This window comes from Narcine bancroftii, chromosome 3 (genome assembly GCF_036971445.1).
Source record: "Narcine bancroftii isolate sNarBan1 chromosome 3, sNarBan1.hap1, whole genome shotgun sequence".
Taxonomy (NCBI): domain Eukaryota; kingdom Metazoa; phylum Chordata; class Chondrichthyes; order Torpediniformes; family Narcinidae; genus Narcine; species Narcine bancroftii.
In genome coordinates, this window is record NC_091471.1 from 281,607,684 (window position 1) to 281,624,230 (window position 16,547).

General features: G+C 43.5%; 1 protein-coding gene across 1 annotated transcript; it reads left to right on the forward strand.

The window, feature by feature from the left end:
- Positions 1–402: 402 nt before the first annotated feature.
- On the forward strand, positions 403–13,111 carry LOC138756831 (short stature homeobox protein 2). The gene is made up of 4 exons (XM_069923221.1): positions 403–493; positions 1,046–1,147; positions 3,220–3,377; positions 11,595–13,111. The coding sequence occupies exons 1-4, from the start codon at positions 403–405 to the stop codon at positions 12,009–12,011; spliced, it is 768 nt and encodes a 255-aa protein (XP_069779322.1). The 3' UTR covers positions 12,012–13,111.
- The last annotated feature ends 3,436 nt before the right edge of the window (positions 13,112–16,547 follow it).

Genomic DNA, 16,547 nt, shown 5'->3' on the forward strand with positions numbered 1-16,547 from the left:
GCTTCTCTTTCACTTATTATTGAGGGTGCCGGGCAATGCTAATGCCAATTTTTTGTTCCAGGCAAAAGTTGACATATAATCACGTACATTATATTTTTGGTATTATTGCACAAAACCTTGAACCTCGAAGGTGCAATCTCCACTCAGAGAGCACCCAGATTAGGACTGAGCTCTGAATTGATCGCATCAAGGTTGACTTTTGGGTTTTGAGAAGGTCCCATGTGAGAAAGGGAAAAGTTTGTGCGACTCGCGAAAGCAAAAGCGGCAAGTTGGGTCCAAAATTGGATTTGTTGCAGAAAGCACAGGGGTGATTGATGATGTGTTTGTGACTGGGTTTCTAGGGGAGTCCCTTGCCAACATGAGATAGTGGTCATGATTGACTAGTCTGCAGTTGAAACGTAAATGTGGGTGAAGAGTGGGAGGATGCAAAAGGAGCAAAAGTCATTCTCTCAGGAGGAGAGAATGGCAAACGCACATCGGGAGGTTGGATCAAGTTGGTGCAGGAATAACAGTGTAATACTGAGATTATATCGAGGAGTCCAAGGATCAGGAAAAACGTTCACAAATCCTTGAAGAATAGGTGGACGAGTCAGTTAAGAGGTGCCAGGGATGCAGCTTTCTTGCCATCGGAACGAGGGTAGCAAGGTTGTGTAACAATAGGAGCTGTTGCCTCACAGTTCCAACAACTCACGATCAAACTTCCTTCTGATAATGAGTTTAATGTCAAACACACTGTACAATGTACAAAGGCACTGAAATTCTTACTTGCTTCAATTGAACAATTGCCATGATAGTAAACTAATTAAATTAAAATAGAAAATAAACACACAAGGTTGATAAATATTCACAGTAATTCTAGCATTTTTTTTAAAAAGTGACTTGCAGTGGTGTAGGTGGTCCTTTTGTGATGTAGGAGGAATCCCTGATTAGTGTAACAATGGGAGGTGATGCACAATCAATTAGGCAAAGACTGAAGTTACTGGACCTGAAGGCTTTTATTAGCAGGAGATGGTCTGCATCCCTTATGTTGCTGGCTCACACTGACCTGGGCTCGAACTGAGGGCATGGTTATGGCATGACAGCCTTTATAGGGGGAGAAAAAGGAGGAGTCGTGAGCCAGCCAGTGAGAGCACGGTCAACCTAAAAGGTCATATCATTTACATATACAAATAATGCTTTCACCACAGGAGATTCAAGACCCTGATGGTGCTGTCTGTGTGGAGTTTGCACATTCAGCCTGTGAAGTTCCAGTTTTCTCTTCAAAGACCTGTGGTTTGAGAGGCTAATTGCCCCTAGCGCAGGGGTAGTGGGGGGGGGGGGTACAATCTGGGGAGAGTTTAGAGGAATCTGAGGGTGGTCAATATGAATTTGGTGGGCTGAATGGCCTTTTTCCTTTCAAAAGTCCCCTCTTCTTTGGCATAGGGGACATGAAGCAAGTGATTCACACAAAGCTTCCAGAACCCTTTCCGTGGATCAGCTGAACTCAAGAGACTCTCACTCTGGTCACTATCCAAGTGCAGAATTCCTCTGCAAGTAGAACCCTTTTTGTCAAACAAAAGTGACCTTCACTCTTTTGGTCTCATTCCTCTATAACAGACAGGAGGAAATCAGACAGATTGTCCATAACCACACACGAGGCCAATCCAGCACAGGATTTCTTCCAAGAGCTGTTTGCTCCTGTGCTGTCTCCTTAAAATGGCCCCTGAGCAAAACTGTGTACTGCTTCTGCAATATGCTGGTCACATGGTCTGAGATTTAGGGACACTGTCTTGCTTCTCTTCAAATGTATCCATTTTAGGAACATGCTGTTCAAAGCCTGCTTCCAGTTCACAGTCACTTTCCAAAAACCTGCTAAATGTATTCTCTTAAAGGGACAGTCCCGCACAAATTAAAAAAAAAGGATCACGTGACACTGGTGTCCCACACGTCTCTCTGAGAGGAGAGTTTAAAAGATGTACAAAAGATGTTCAGGCAGTGCTGGGTGTGGAGTCGCAGAACCAAAACGCGCCTAAAATACCAGCGTGCACACCAAGAGAGCCACGACTTGCAGGACCACGAACTGAGGGCCATCAAGTGAGATCCACCATTTTCTGGCCGATGTGGTGATCATGTGCCAGTGGCTCCCCATCCTTCCCCAATTCTCCAAAATCTCACTGTATGCTTTCATTGTTTTTCAGTTTTATTTTCACTCTGTGAATTTAATTCCATTAATTGTATTTAATTATATTTAACCATTTAATTTAACTCCATGAATTTTAAACTATGAATTCAAATTTGAATTCTATTTAACTCAATTAAATAGAATCCAAAGTCAAATTAAATTCATAGTTAAATTCATGGAGTTTAAAATTCATAGAATTAAATAAAATAGTCAAATGATATTTAATTTTAATTTAACTTTGAATTGTATTTAATTAAATAGAACACAGAGCTAAATCAAGCAGAGAAATTAATTAAATTAAATGGGAGTTAACTTCATAGAGCTGAGAATTCAAAGTTAAATAAAAATTAAATATCATTTAACTATTTTATTTAATTCTATGAATTATATTTCTATGCTTGATTTAGCTCTAGCTGTTCTATTTAATTAAATACATCTATTTTTTAGGTCTATTATTTTAACACTGAATTTAACTCCATGAATTCTATTTAACTCTTATGAATTTTAAACTTTATGAATTTGACGCTATGAAGTCTATCTACAGAAAAAAAAAACCCTGGTATCCGGCACTTATGGGGATTGTTAGCTGCTGGATAAGTGAATTTGCCCAGTTGCTTGAGATTGTGTGTTGCGTGATTGGTGAGCTGTGGGGGGAAATTTTAAACTTTAGGACTTTTTACTTATTTATTTTGCGTGATTTTTGCCAGTTGCTCGAGGCTGCCATTTGCTTGAATTCCGGATAAAGGGGATTTTGCTGTGTTTCTCTATTCCATTATATGTAACTGTGTCTATTACGGTGGACTGTTCAGTAAGTTGCCAGATTTCAAACTGCCAGAGTGTTTGCCAGATTTCAAACTACGTCCACACTACCGTGCCTGGCAGAATCCAAGGTGTCTGCACTTGCAGCTAAACCGGCAGCAGACGCGTCTCTTCCCGGCAACTGTTCCGCGGACTATCGGCCACGTTGAACATATTGCTGGTTTTGTTGCTGGTTTGTAACAATGCATTAACATAGTCTGCAGGTGTGGCTGTGACTTTTTGTGGATCTTCTCATGCAGATGAGTCGAAACCGGTGAAACAGCGGCGAGCCCGGGCCAATTACAGCACTTGGCAGCTGGAGGAGCTGGAGAAAGCTTTCAAGGCCACTCAGTATCCAGACATCTTCATGAGGGAGGCCCTGGCACTCAGGCTGGACCTGATTGAGGCCAGAGTACAGGTATGGCTGGTGCAGATATTTAGAGGCATTGCATGTGTTTTTTGTGTATCTCTGCATACTGTATGTAGATGTGCCTTTGTGAACTCTGTACAGGTGCATTGCATATGTGGGCTAGTCTGTTGAGTTGTTCGGTGAGCGTTGTTCACGAGCAGAGGGAGCGTTTATGTGAATTGTATTGCCTATGTGTAAATGTGTTGTATGGGTGTATGAGTTGTGCATGTGCTCTGTGTCTCTGTGCGCTTCTTCATAGATGTGGTGCTTGTTTTCTGCATGTGTGTGTGTACACAAATGTGTATGCGAAACAGAATTGAATTTATTGTCATTAAAATTCTGTATTTGCACACATGAATGCGTGCATGTGACCATGGGTATGTGCATGTGTGTGTATATATGAGGGTGTGCATGTGTGTGTATGTGTGTATATATGAGGGTGTGCACATGTGCATGTGTGTGTATATATGAGGGTATGCACGTGTGTGTATGTGTGTATATATGAGGGTGTGCACATGTGCATGTGTGTGTATATGAGGGTGTGCACGTGTGTGTATGTGTGTATATATGAGGGTGTGCACGTGTGCAGTTGTGTGTATATATGAGGGTGTGCACGTGTGCAGTTGTGTGTATATATGAGGGTGTGCACGTGTGCAGGTGTGTGTATATATGAGGGTGTGCACGTGTGCAGGTGTGTGTATATATGAGGGTGTGCACGTGTGCAGGTGTGTGTATATATGAGGGTGTGCACGTGTGCAGGTGTGTGTATATATGAGGGTGTGCACATGTGCAGGTGTGTGTATATATGAGGGTGTGCACATGTGCATGTGTGTGTATATATGAGGGTGTGCACGTGTGTATGTGTGTATATATGAGGGTGTGCACATGTGCAGGTGCGTGTATATATGAAGGTGTGCACGTGTGTTTATGTGTGTATATATGAGGGTGTGCATGTGTGTGTATGTGTGTATATATGAGGGTGTGCACGTGTGCAGTTGTGTGTATATATGAGGGTGTGCACGTGTGCAGTTGTGTGTATATATGAGGGTGTGCACGTGTGCAGGTGTGTGTATATATGAGGGTGTGCACGTGTGCAGGTGTGTGTATATATGAGGGTGTGCACGTGTGCAGGTGTGTGTATATATGAGGGTGTGCACATGTGCATGTGTGTGTTTGTATGAGGGTGTGCACGTGTGCAGGTGTGTGTATATATGAGGGTGTGCACATGTGCAGGTGTGTGTATATATGAAGGTGTGCACGTGTGTTTATGTGTGTATATATGAGGGTGTGCACGTGTGTGTATGTGTGTATATATGAGGGTGTGCACGTGTGCAGGTGTGTGTATATATGAGGGGGTGCACGTGTGCAGGTGTGTGTATATATGAGGGTGTGCACGTGTGCAGGTGTGTGTATATATGAGGGTGTGCACGTGTGTGTATGTGTGTATATATGAGGGTGTGCACGTGTGCAGGTGTGTGTATATATGAGGTTGTGCACGTGTGTGTATGTGTGTATATATGAGGGTGTGCACGTGTGTGTATGTGTGTATATATGATGGTGTGCACATGTGCATGTGTGTATATGAGGGTGTGCACATGTGCATGTGTGTATATGAGGGTGTGCACATGTGCAGGTGTGTAAATATGAGGGTGTGCACATGTGCAGGTGTGTATATATGAGGGTGTGCACATGTGCAGGTGTGTGTATATATGAGGGTGTGCACGTGTGCAGGTGTGTGTATATATGAGGGTGTGCACGTGTGTGTATGTGTGTATATATGAGGGTGTGCACGTGTGCAGGTGTGTGTATATATGAGGGTGTGCACGTGTGTGTATGTGTGTATATATGAGGGTGTGCACATGTGCATGTGTGTATATGAGGGTGTGCACATGTGCATGTGTGTATATGAGGGTGTGCACATGTGCATGTGTGTATATGAGGGTGTGCACATGTGCAGGTGTGTAAATATGAGGGTGTGCACATGTGCAGGTGTGCATATATGAGGGTGTGCACGTGTGCATGTGTGTGTATATATGAGGGTGTGCACGTGTGCAGGTGTGTGTATATATGAGGGTGTGCACATGTGTGTATGTGTGTATATATGAGGTTGTGCACGTGTTCAGGTGTGTGTATGTGTGTATATATGAGGGTGTGCACATGTGCAGGTGTGTGTATATATGAGGGTGTGCACGTGTGCAGGTGTGTGTATATATGAGGGTGTGAACGTGTGTGTATGTGTGTATATATGAGGGTGTGCACGTGTGCAGGTGTGTGTATATATGAGGGTGTGAACGTGTGTGTATGTGTGTATATATGAGGGTGTGCATGTATGCAGGTGTGTGTATATATGAGGGTGTGCACATGTGTGTATGTGTGTATATATGAGGGTGTGCACATGTGCAGGTGTGTGTATATATGAGGGTGTGCACGTGTGTGTATGTGTGTATATATGAGGGTGTGCACGTGTGTATGTGTGTATATATGATGGTGTGCACATGTGCATGTGTGTATATGAGGGTGTGCACATGTGCATGTGTATATATGAGGGTGTGCACATGTGCATGTGTGTGTATATATGAGGGTGTGCACGTGTGCAGGTGTGTGTATATATGAGGGTGTGCACGTGTGCAGGTGTGTGTATATATGAGGGTGTGCATGTGTGTGTATGTGTGTATATATGAGGGTGTGCACGTGTGCAGGTGTGTGTATATATAAAGGTGTGCACGTGTGTGTATGTGTGTATATATGAGGGTGTGCACGTGTGCAGGTGTGTGTTTATATGAGGGTGTGAATGTGTGTGTATGTGTGTATATATGAGGGTGTGCACGTATGCAGGTGTGTGTATATATGAGGGTGTGCACGTGTGTGTATGTGTGTATATATGAGGGTGTGCAAATGTGCAGGTGTGTGTATATATATGAGGGTGTGCACGTGTGTGTATGTGTGTATATATGAGGGTGTGCACGTGTGTATGTGTGTATATATGATGGTGTGCACATGTGCATGTGTGTATATGAGGGTGTGCACATGTGCATGTGTGTATATGAGGGTGTGCACATGTGCAGGTGTGTAAATATGAGGGTGTGCACATGTGCAGGTGTGTATATATGAGGGTGTGCACATGTGCATGTGTGTGTATATATGAGGGTGTGCACGTGTGCAGGTGTGTGTATATATGAGGGTGTGCATGTGTGCAGGTGTGTGTATATATGAGGGTGTGCACATGTGCAGGTGTGTATATAAGAGGGTGTGCACGTGTGTGTATGTGTGTATATATGTGGGTGTGCACATGTGCATGTGTGTATATGAGGGTGTGCACATGTGTGTATGTTTGTATATATGAGGGTGTGCACGTGTGTGTATGTGTGTATATATGTGGGTGTGCACGTATGCAGGTGTGTGTATATATGAGGGTGTGCACATGTGTGTATGTGTGTATATATGAGGTTGTGCACGTGTTCAGGTGTGTGTATGTGTGTATATATGAGGGTGTGCACATGTGCAGGTGTGTGTATATATGAGGGTGTGCACGTGTGCAGGTGTGTGTATATATGAGGGTGTGAACGTGTGTGTATGTGTGTATATATGAGGGTGTGCATGTATGCAGGTGTGTGTATATATGAGGGTGTGCACGTGTGTGTATGTGTGTATATATGAGGGTGTGCACATGTGCAGGTGTTTGTATATATGAGGGTGTGCACGTGTGTGTATGTGTGTATATATGAGGGTGTGCACGTGTGTATGTGTGTATATATGATGGTGTGCACATGTGCATGTGTGTATATGAGGGTGTGCACATGTGCATGTGTGTATATGAGGGTGTGCACATGTGCATGTGTGTGTATATATGAGGGTGTGCACGTGTGCAGGTGTGTGTATATATGAGGGTGTGCACGTGTGCAGGTGTGTGTATATATGAGGGTGTGCACGTGTGTGTATGTGTGTATATATGTGGGTGTGCACGTATGCAGGTGTGTGTATATATGAGGGTGTGCACGTGTGTGTATGTGTGTATATATGAGGGTGTGCACGTGTGCAGGTGTGTGTATATATGAAGGTGTGCACGTGTGTGTATGTGTGTATATATGAGGGTGTGCACGTGTGCAGGTGTGTGTATATATGAGGGTGTGAACGTGTGTGTATGTGTGTATATATGAGGGTGTGCACGTATGCAGGTGTGTGTATATATGAGGGTGTGCACGTGTGTGTATGTGTGTATATATGAGGGTGTGCAAATGTGCAGGTGTGTGTATATATATGAGGGTGTGCACGTGTGTGTATGTGTGTATATATGAGGGTGTGCACGTGTGTATGTGTGTATATATGATGGTGTGCACATGTGCATGTGTGTATATGAGGGTGTGCACATGTGCATGTGTGTATATGAGGGTGTGCACATGTGCAGGTGTGTAAATATGAGGGTGTGCACATGTGCAGGTGTGTATATATGAGGGTGTGCACATGTGCATGTGTGTGTATATATGAGGGTGTGCACGTGTGCAGGTGTGTGTATATATGAGGGTGTGCATGTGTGCAGGTGTGTGTATATATGAGGGTGTGCACATGTGCAGGTGTGTGTATATATGAGGGTGTGCACGTGTGTGTATGTGTGTATATATGTGGATGTGCACATGTGCATGTGTGTATATGAGGGTGTGCACATGTGTGTATGTGTGTATATATGAGGGTGTGCACGTGTGTGTATGTGTACATTTGGCCAAATAGCCCAATATCTGTCACCAGGGACATTTTCTGATCCATTATTTCTGACGTACAGCAGACTCTTTAAAAATCATACGATGATTGAACAGAACCAGCATGATTTTATGGAAGGTAAATTGTGTTTGACCAGATCATTCATTTCTTTGAGAAGGTAACAAACATGGTGGATAGAGAGGAACAATAGATGTAATTTACATTATTTAGCTTTCTATAAGTATTCAGTAAGGTTGTTGCACGAGAGTGCACAGGATTAGGGATATTATATTAACCAGGATATGAGACTGACTAACACAAAGAGTGGGATTAATGAATCCTTTCAAATCAATAATCAGTAAGCTGGTGGCACAGAGATCAGGGCTGGGGCTTGACAATGTACAATCTTCACTGATGACTGTTGATACAAAGAAAAGTGGGTTTAATGAGTTGTGAAGAAGCACATAGAACCATCGAACATGACAGAACCAAAAAACGGGCCATTTGACCCTTCTGGTGTGTGCCGACCTATAAAAGTAGCTAGCCCCACCTACTCTCTCTCCATAACCCTCCAGGCCACTCCTATCCATGTATTTATCCAATTTATTTTTAAAACTCAAGATTGAATCTGCATTCACTACATCAGATGGCAGCTCATTCCACACTCCTACCACTCTCTCTGATTGAAAAACTTTCCCCTAATGTTCCCCTTATACCTCTCCCTTTCAGCCTAAAGCTATGATCTCTCGTCTTTATCTTCCCCAATCTAAGACATCTATCAAGTCTCCCCTCATTCTTCTTTGTTCCCAGAAGTATAGTCCTAACCTGTTTAATCTTTCCAAGTAACTCAGCTCATGAAGACCCAGCAAATCTTAGTAAATATTCCCTGCACTCTTTCAATCTTATTGATATCTTTCCTGCTACTGGGCGACCAGAACTGCACACGATATTCTAAATGGCCTCCCCAATGACTTGAATAATTTCAACATAACATCCAAACTTCTATACTCAATACTTTAATTTATAAAGGCTAAGATGCCAAAATCTTTCTTTACCACCTTGTCCATGTGCGGCACCACCTTCAGGAAACAATGCATCTGTATTCCTAGATCTCTCTGCTCCTCCGCACTCCTCAATGGCTGACCATTCACTTTGTACGTCTGACCCAGATTCACTCTTCCAAAGTGCCGCACCTCACACTTATCTGCATTAAACTCCATCAGCCATTTACTGGGCCAATTTCCCAACTGGTCCAGATCCCTCTGCAAGCTTTGAAAATTTTCGTCACCGTCCACTACACCTCCTGCCTTTGTGTCATCATCAAACTTGCTGATCCAATTCACCACGTTATCATCTAGGTCATTTGTATAGATAACAAACAATGATGGTCCCAACACCGATCCATGAGGCACACCACTCAACACAAACCTCCAGTCTGAGAAGCAACCATCCACCACCTCTCTGTTTTCTTCCACCAAGCCAATTTCGAATCCAGTTTGCATCCTTTCTATGTTTACCTAGTGTCCTAACCTGAACCAACCTCTCATGTGGAACCTTGTCAAGGGCCTTACTAAGTCCATGTAAACAACACCCCCAGCCTTTCCCTCATCAACCTTCTTGGTAACTTCCTCAAAAACTCAACAAGATTTGTTAAACACGACCTACCACACATAAATCCATACTGACTGTCCTTAATCAGCTGATGGTCCAAATATCTATTTATCCTATCTCTCAGGAAAACTTCAATTTACATATTACTGACATCAGACTCACTGGCTTATAATTGCCTGGTTTACTTTTGGAGCCCTTAAACAGCGGGACATCATGAGCAGCCCTCCGGCAACTGCCCTGTGACTAAGGACAATTTGAATATATCTCCCAGAGGCCCTGCAATTTCAGCACTTGTCTCCCTCAAGGTGCAGGGGAATATAATATCCGGACCAGTGGATTTACCTCCGTCTCCTTAAATTCCATATGTTCCATAACATTTCTATTTGATTTCCTTCAATCCTTATTCACAATGCCAGTTTTCTGCATAAATACCATTGCAAAAAAATTGTTCTTCTCCCCCATTTCGCGAGGCTCCACACAGAGTTGACCACTCTGATTTTCTAGGGGTCCATTTTGTTCCTTAATATCCTTTTACATTGGAGCCTGCAGGGGGATATGCAGACGCAGGGACTTGGCAAGGTCAGCATACAGTTTTGCTCTCCATATTTAAGAAAGTGTATACTTCCAGTAGAGGCAATGTAGAGGAAGTTTACATGGTTGATTCCTGGTTGGGGGGGGGGGGGGGGGACGTGGTGGTGGTGTTGTGTGTGTTCTTCCTGTATGCACATATGCTTGTGTGCTTTCTCTATAATCTATTTATCAACATTTATACACACACACACACACACACACACAAAGCCATATGTATGTGTGTGAGTATGAATGTGTGTTAGTTATGTGAGACAATATCTGAACATTATATAGAAGCTGCATGTATGTGTAAGACCGGTGGATTAGAAGCAGTCCAGCTATAGAAGGTAAGGGTGGGAGAAAAAGACTGGATGCGATAAAGTGGGTGATGAGCAGGGACGAACAAGGAGAGGAACAAGGGAACAGTGTGTGGCGAGATGCAAGTGCAATGGACCGCGTGGAGCAGGGATAGCAGGGGTGCGTGAGATGGAAATGTCAGCAAGGGTGCACAAGGATGAAAGAGTAAGAATCAGTGAGAGAGGGTGAGGGGGCAGAGGGGAAAGGGATTGTCAACAAAGGACAGTGTGTGAATAAAGAAAAGGAGACAACTGATGTCCTAACTGATGCATCCTAGTTTGTGTTGTTTTAGAATATGTACTTAATTACTTTGGACTTTTTATTGGGTGATAAGATACGATGTTGGATGTTCTTTCAATTATAATTCTTTTACCGCAAAGATAGTTTTTATAATCACTTATTATCATAAGTCATATTACTTCAGGAATATTCAGAATCATTTAACCCACTAGTCTGTGATTGGAGGAGACCCTTTTAGCTCAATCTGTCAGTGTGGATCCCACTCAAGTCTCAGGAGCTGTTCTGGAACTCACCACCTCGTGATACTCACATTATGTTCCCTGAGGATGGTCCTGTTCCACGAGTTTTGAGGCGATTGATTAAATCCAGAGTGGGATCCACAGTTGCTTGGGGGAGTCCTAGGCCTAGAACTGGGCTCACTGCTGTCCGAGTTCTATGAGCTGATTTCCTCCAGATCCCCAGACCCTTCTTTTCTTTCTCTTTATCAGAGGGCCTTCTCTCCTCAGCATCTTTCTCTTTTACCCTTTCATTTATATCCACCTGTTACCTCCTACCAGTTAGACAGACGTCCTCCCCCTTCAACCCATGATGTTGGGCCAACCAATGTAAACCTACTCCATAACAATTTAATTCTTCCCTTCCTCACACCCATAGATACATCTATGTATCTAAGACAGTACAGTGCTTCACTATATAAGATGCAAGGGAATCTTTCCTTCCATAGCTATCTAAGTGTTGAGATTTATTCCACAGGTTTGGTTCCAGAATCGCAGAGCTAAGATGAGGAGACATTTGAAGGTACAGAACAGACCCTCAGAGAAGACCAGGGTCCAAGAGGCCATCAACAGTCCGGAAGAGAAGAGCGACCACCTGAACATCAATGCAGTCAGTGACAAGATGGACAAAGCCATCTTCCCTTGGCCTCGATCCCAATTACACCATGGGGAGCACCTGGTTGCTCCCCCTTTCCAGGCAGTGGTGCAGGGGATTAGAGACAATTCCAGCCCCATCCCCAGTCCGGAGGAGATTCGCAGTTGCAGCATTGCCACACTCCGAGCAAAGGCCAGGGAACACGAGGCCGAGATACACAGTGGAGCAGCCAGAATCTCCAAGTCCTCTTCGCCAGAGGCTCCAGACACCAATGATGAGATGAATGATAGTGATTTGTAACTGCGAGTGGACACCCAGAAGACTGGTCTCACTGCACAAAGCAATCAGAGAGGACTTGCACCAGAGAGATTGTGCAATGGACGGTTATGCCGTGTTTAATTCAAGGAGACCATCTCAGGAACAGGGTCCAACACAAACACAGAGAACGCACAATACATGGAGCCTCTGTTACAGAAAGAGAGCGAGGCCTTGTTGCACCATGAGACTGTTTAATATCCATCGAGCATATTAGTTAGGAGACTGCATAAAACATGGGAAGAGTGAGCGACCTGAGTGGCCGGATCCCGCACAACTTTGGGGAGGAATTGAAGTTCACTAGGGCTGGGTGAGCAATGGTAGGTTTCCTTTTTCATGGGACATCCTCAAACCTCTTGTGGTTTAACCCAGCAACTTAGCAACCACTCCTGCGGATGGCAAAAGTGGGCACAGCAGATTTTAAAAAAATCAATATGGAACTGTGCACGTGTTATGACACATACTGACTTTGTAGAGAGGACCAAACACAATGTATATATAGATGTAAAACTGTGTCAGCATTGGTCTAAGAGAGATTGTGGTGATGTACTAAAGACAGTAGCCGATTTATGTGGCAACCAAGCCCAACCTCCCAGTAGATGAGTTCATTCTGGGGGAAACAGCACCATCTAATGGAACCCATGGATTGTCATGGAGTCAGACAACTACAGGCTGCCTCAAGGGCCTCCTTGGTGGACAATTAATACTCTTAAAATCGTTTGAATCACAAAGAAATAGGAGGGGGCTATTCAGTCCCTCTGTGCTGTTCCAGAAGTCATGCCATTCTGTATCTCACCAACTTACATGCCTTTATATCTCTTACCAAATAAAAATATGTTTACAACATGATAGAATCCATTCGGAAAAATAATAAAATCTGCCTTGAAGGTCCCAATCGGCCCGAGCTGAAATCCAAAGACCTTTTTGGCACAGAGAACTCGCAATTCTTGCATAACAAACTATTTTCTGAATTTACTCCTGAAGGGTTTGGTTTAATTTTACTGGCCATGGAATCCCAGTCCCACCCTGATAATACACGTTCTGGAAACAGTCAAAAGGTCAGGGAGTCTCGGTAGAGACAGAAATAAAGTTGAGAAAACTCGACACTTTGGTCTGCTGAATTCCTCCTGCATTTTCTGGTGTAGTTTCACACTTCCATTATTTCAATTTGATATAAACCCCTCTCATTTTGTTTCACATAGAGCATGGAAACAGGCCCAACTTGCCCACACTGACCAAAATATCCCACCCATACTAGTCCCACCTGCCTATGTTTTGCCATAACCCTCTAAACCCATCCTATCCACAGGATTGCCTTTCATCCAGATGCCTTGCTATTAAGGAAGATAATAGCTTCAAGCATTTTCCCAACTACAGATGTCAAGCTAACGGGCCGATAGTTAACTGCCTTTTGTTTACCACAAATGCATCTGCTCTCACTTCTGCCATTCCTTTCGGTACACTGTGTGTAACTTTAGTCACCACCAGCCCTATTGAACCAAATATCCTACATCTCCAACTATTGGAGTTCAAGACGCCAATAGAACCTATTTCTACCCCAGCACACTATAGTGTTTCATTTGCTATTTCAGGTCAGTCACTTCTCATCATCTCACGAAAGGTCACTGACCTGTTCTCTTTGTTCCCTGTTTCAGTAGAGTGCTTCCAGCTTTGTGCAGTGTTTTCCCTCAGTGAGGAATTGAACATTTCAACCAGTTTACCCCAAACTTGCAACCTGCCTTTATAATGAAATGGGTTGTAATTCAGCGCTTGCAACACATTGCTGGAGGAACTTGGCAGATCAGCCAGCATCCAAACTTTAATTAGTGATTTAACCATAAACTTGGAACAGGCCGTTGCATAATTAAGACCAGGTAGTTTGCCCTTTACTACAAAGTAAAACAAATTAACATTGGTTTAATGCAGATAAGTGTGAGGTACTGCATTTTGGAAGGGCAAATCAAGGTGGGACATACACAGTAAATGGTCAGGCACTGAGGAGTGGGGAGGAGCAGAGAGATCTGGGAATTGTTCCCTGAAGGTGACATCACAAGTGGACAGGGTTGTAAAGAAAGCTTTTGGCATCTTAGCCTTTATAAATCAAAGTATTGAGTAGAGGAGTTGGGATGTTATGTTGAAGTAGGTTCAGACATGGGTGAGGCCAATTTTGGAATATTGTGTGCCATTCTTGTCACCTAACTACAGGAAGGATATCAGTAAGAAGGAAAGAGTGCAGAGAAGATTTACTAAGAAGTTGCCAGGTTTTCAAGAGTTGAGTTACAGGGAAAGATTAAACAGGTTAATACTTTATTCCTTGGAGCGAAGAAGAATGAAGGGAAATTTAATAGAGTTTACAAGATTATGAGAGGTATAGACAGAGTGGATGCGAGTGGACTTTTCCCACTTAGATTGGGGGAGATAAATATGAGAGGTCATCGTTTTAAGTTGAAGGAGGAAAGGTTAAGGGGGAACATTAGTGGAAAGTTCTTCACTCAGAGAGTGGTTGGAGTGTGGAATGAGCTGCCATTTGATGTGATGAATGCGGGCTCGATCTTGAGTTTTAAGAATAGATTGGATAGACACATGGATGGGAGAGACCTGGAGGGTTATGGAATGAGACTAATGGAATAATGGTCTGCACAGATTAGAAGGGCTTGAACGGCCTGCTTTCTGTTCTGTGGGTACTTTATGAATTAAGTCCACAGTGTATTGTATCCCAGCAAATTCTGGGGGCTGTTTGAGTGGGTAATTCTCAGCTCTGAGCAAGTTGAAGTCACAAATTTACCTACTTGTTAAGATGCAGACGGAATGCAACATTGTCAGGCACTATCTTTCAGTTGATGTGTGAATGCTAAGAATTCTTTAAAAGACTTTTAGGGACTCTTTTGAGAAAGAGATGTGCTGGTCATTATTACATTGTGAAAGCCACACAAAGTACCGGAGGAACTCAGCGGGTCAGGCAGCATCCATGGAGAGCAACAGTTTTGGGCTGAAATCTTCCATAACCACAATTATCAGCCTCTGCACGACTCCAGTGGCTACTGTAGTTGGACCGTAACACCAGTGACTATGTTTCAAAAGGATCTCATCATCTGAAATTAAAACACAAAAGTGGTGGAGAAACTCAGAAGGTCACACTGCATTCTTTATGTCGCAGAGATACAGAACCAACGTTTCAGGCATGAGCCCTTCATCAAGGTATGAGCAAAAAAATCAGACAGGCACCTGAATAAAATGGTGGGGGAAGGGTCAGGGGGAGGAGCACATCCACAGGCAGAGGTGCATATGGGTGGGAGGGCAGAGGAGAAAGAAAAGCTAGGAAGTGTTAAAGTGATAGTTCTCTGAATGGAAAGGGAAGGGGGTGGGGATCTGGAGGAAGGGGAAGAGCCTAACAGAAATTGGAGAAGTCAACGCCCATACTACCTGTTGGAGAGCGCCCAGATGGAATATTAGATGTTTCTCTAATTGGCGGGTAATCTTGGCCTGGCAGTGCATGAGGGCATAAACAAGTGTGTCTGTGTGGGAATGGGGCGTGGAATCAAAATAAATGGCCACAGCATCGACAGACTTTCTTGTTTATCACCAATTGAAAGGTGCTTTGGCCAATCCTGAGATTGTGAGAGATGTTGTATAAATGTAAGTCTTTACCCAATAAATCCCAGTGAGAGCATAATGGGCACCAAAATCCTCTATATTGGAATTTGCATTTCTATTTGAGGTTGAAATAATGACTGGAAAAAAATAAAATGCAATTCTTTCAAAGTCCAAGGGCAGGGAAGTTCAGAATCAAGATTTATTGTCATGAACAAGTCATGAAATTCGGTGTTTTGGGGCAGTATCACAGAGCAAACATTCATATTATAACCATCTTATGACATTACTATAAAAATAAAATAATATAATAATAATTGTGCATGAAAAATAAGGCAGTGTCTTTGGTTCATTGATCATTCAGGAATCTGATGGCAGCGGGCAAGAAGCTGTCCTTGTGCCGCTGAGTGCTCGTCTTTAGGTTCCTGTACCTTTTTCTCAATGGTAGCAGAGTTAAGGGGACATGGCCTGGGTGGTGGGGGCCTTTGAGGATAGAGACTACTTTTTTAAGACACCGTTTCATGTCGATGTCCTCGACGGAATGAGGTCTGGGGCCTGTGATGTCACAGGCTGAGTTAACAACCCTCTGGAGTTTATTCTTGTCCTGAGAGTTGGCACCTCCATACCAGGCAGTGATGCAACCAGCCAGAATGCTCTCCACAATACTCCTGTAGAAGCTTATGAGAGTCTGCAGCGACGTACCAAACCTCCTCAGACATCTCACAAAGTATAGCCGCTGGCAATCCTTTTTTTGTGATTGCATCAAGGACAGCGAGCCTCCACGTTGATGCAATGTGGCCGAGAGGAGCTTCTCACCCAGAATTATGCTGTCCCACAAAAGGCCAAACTTTGCATGTTGTTTGGTCTCAAGCCATTGAACCATAGAACAGTACATCACAGAAACAGGTCCCTTCAGCCTTTCTAGCCTGT

Excerpts from the sequence above, each read along its gene's own strand:
- LOC138756831 (XM_069923221.1), top strand. The coding sequence starts at position 403 with ATGTGGGTGAAGAGTGGGAGGATGCAAAAGGAGCAAAAGTCATTCTCT. Across the intron at positions 494-1,045 it reads ACATCGGGAGGTTGGATCAA|CTGGGCTCGAACTGAGGGCA; the intron begins GTTGGTGCAGGA and ends GCTCACACTGAC. Across the intron at positions 1,148-3,219 it reads GAGCACGGTCAACCTAAAAG|ATGAGTCGAAACCGGTGAAA; the intron begins GTCATATCATTT and ends CTTCTCATGCAG.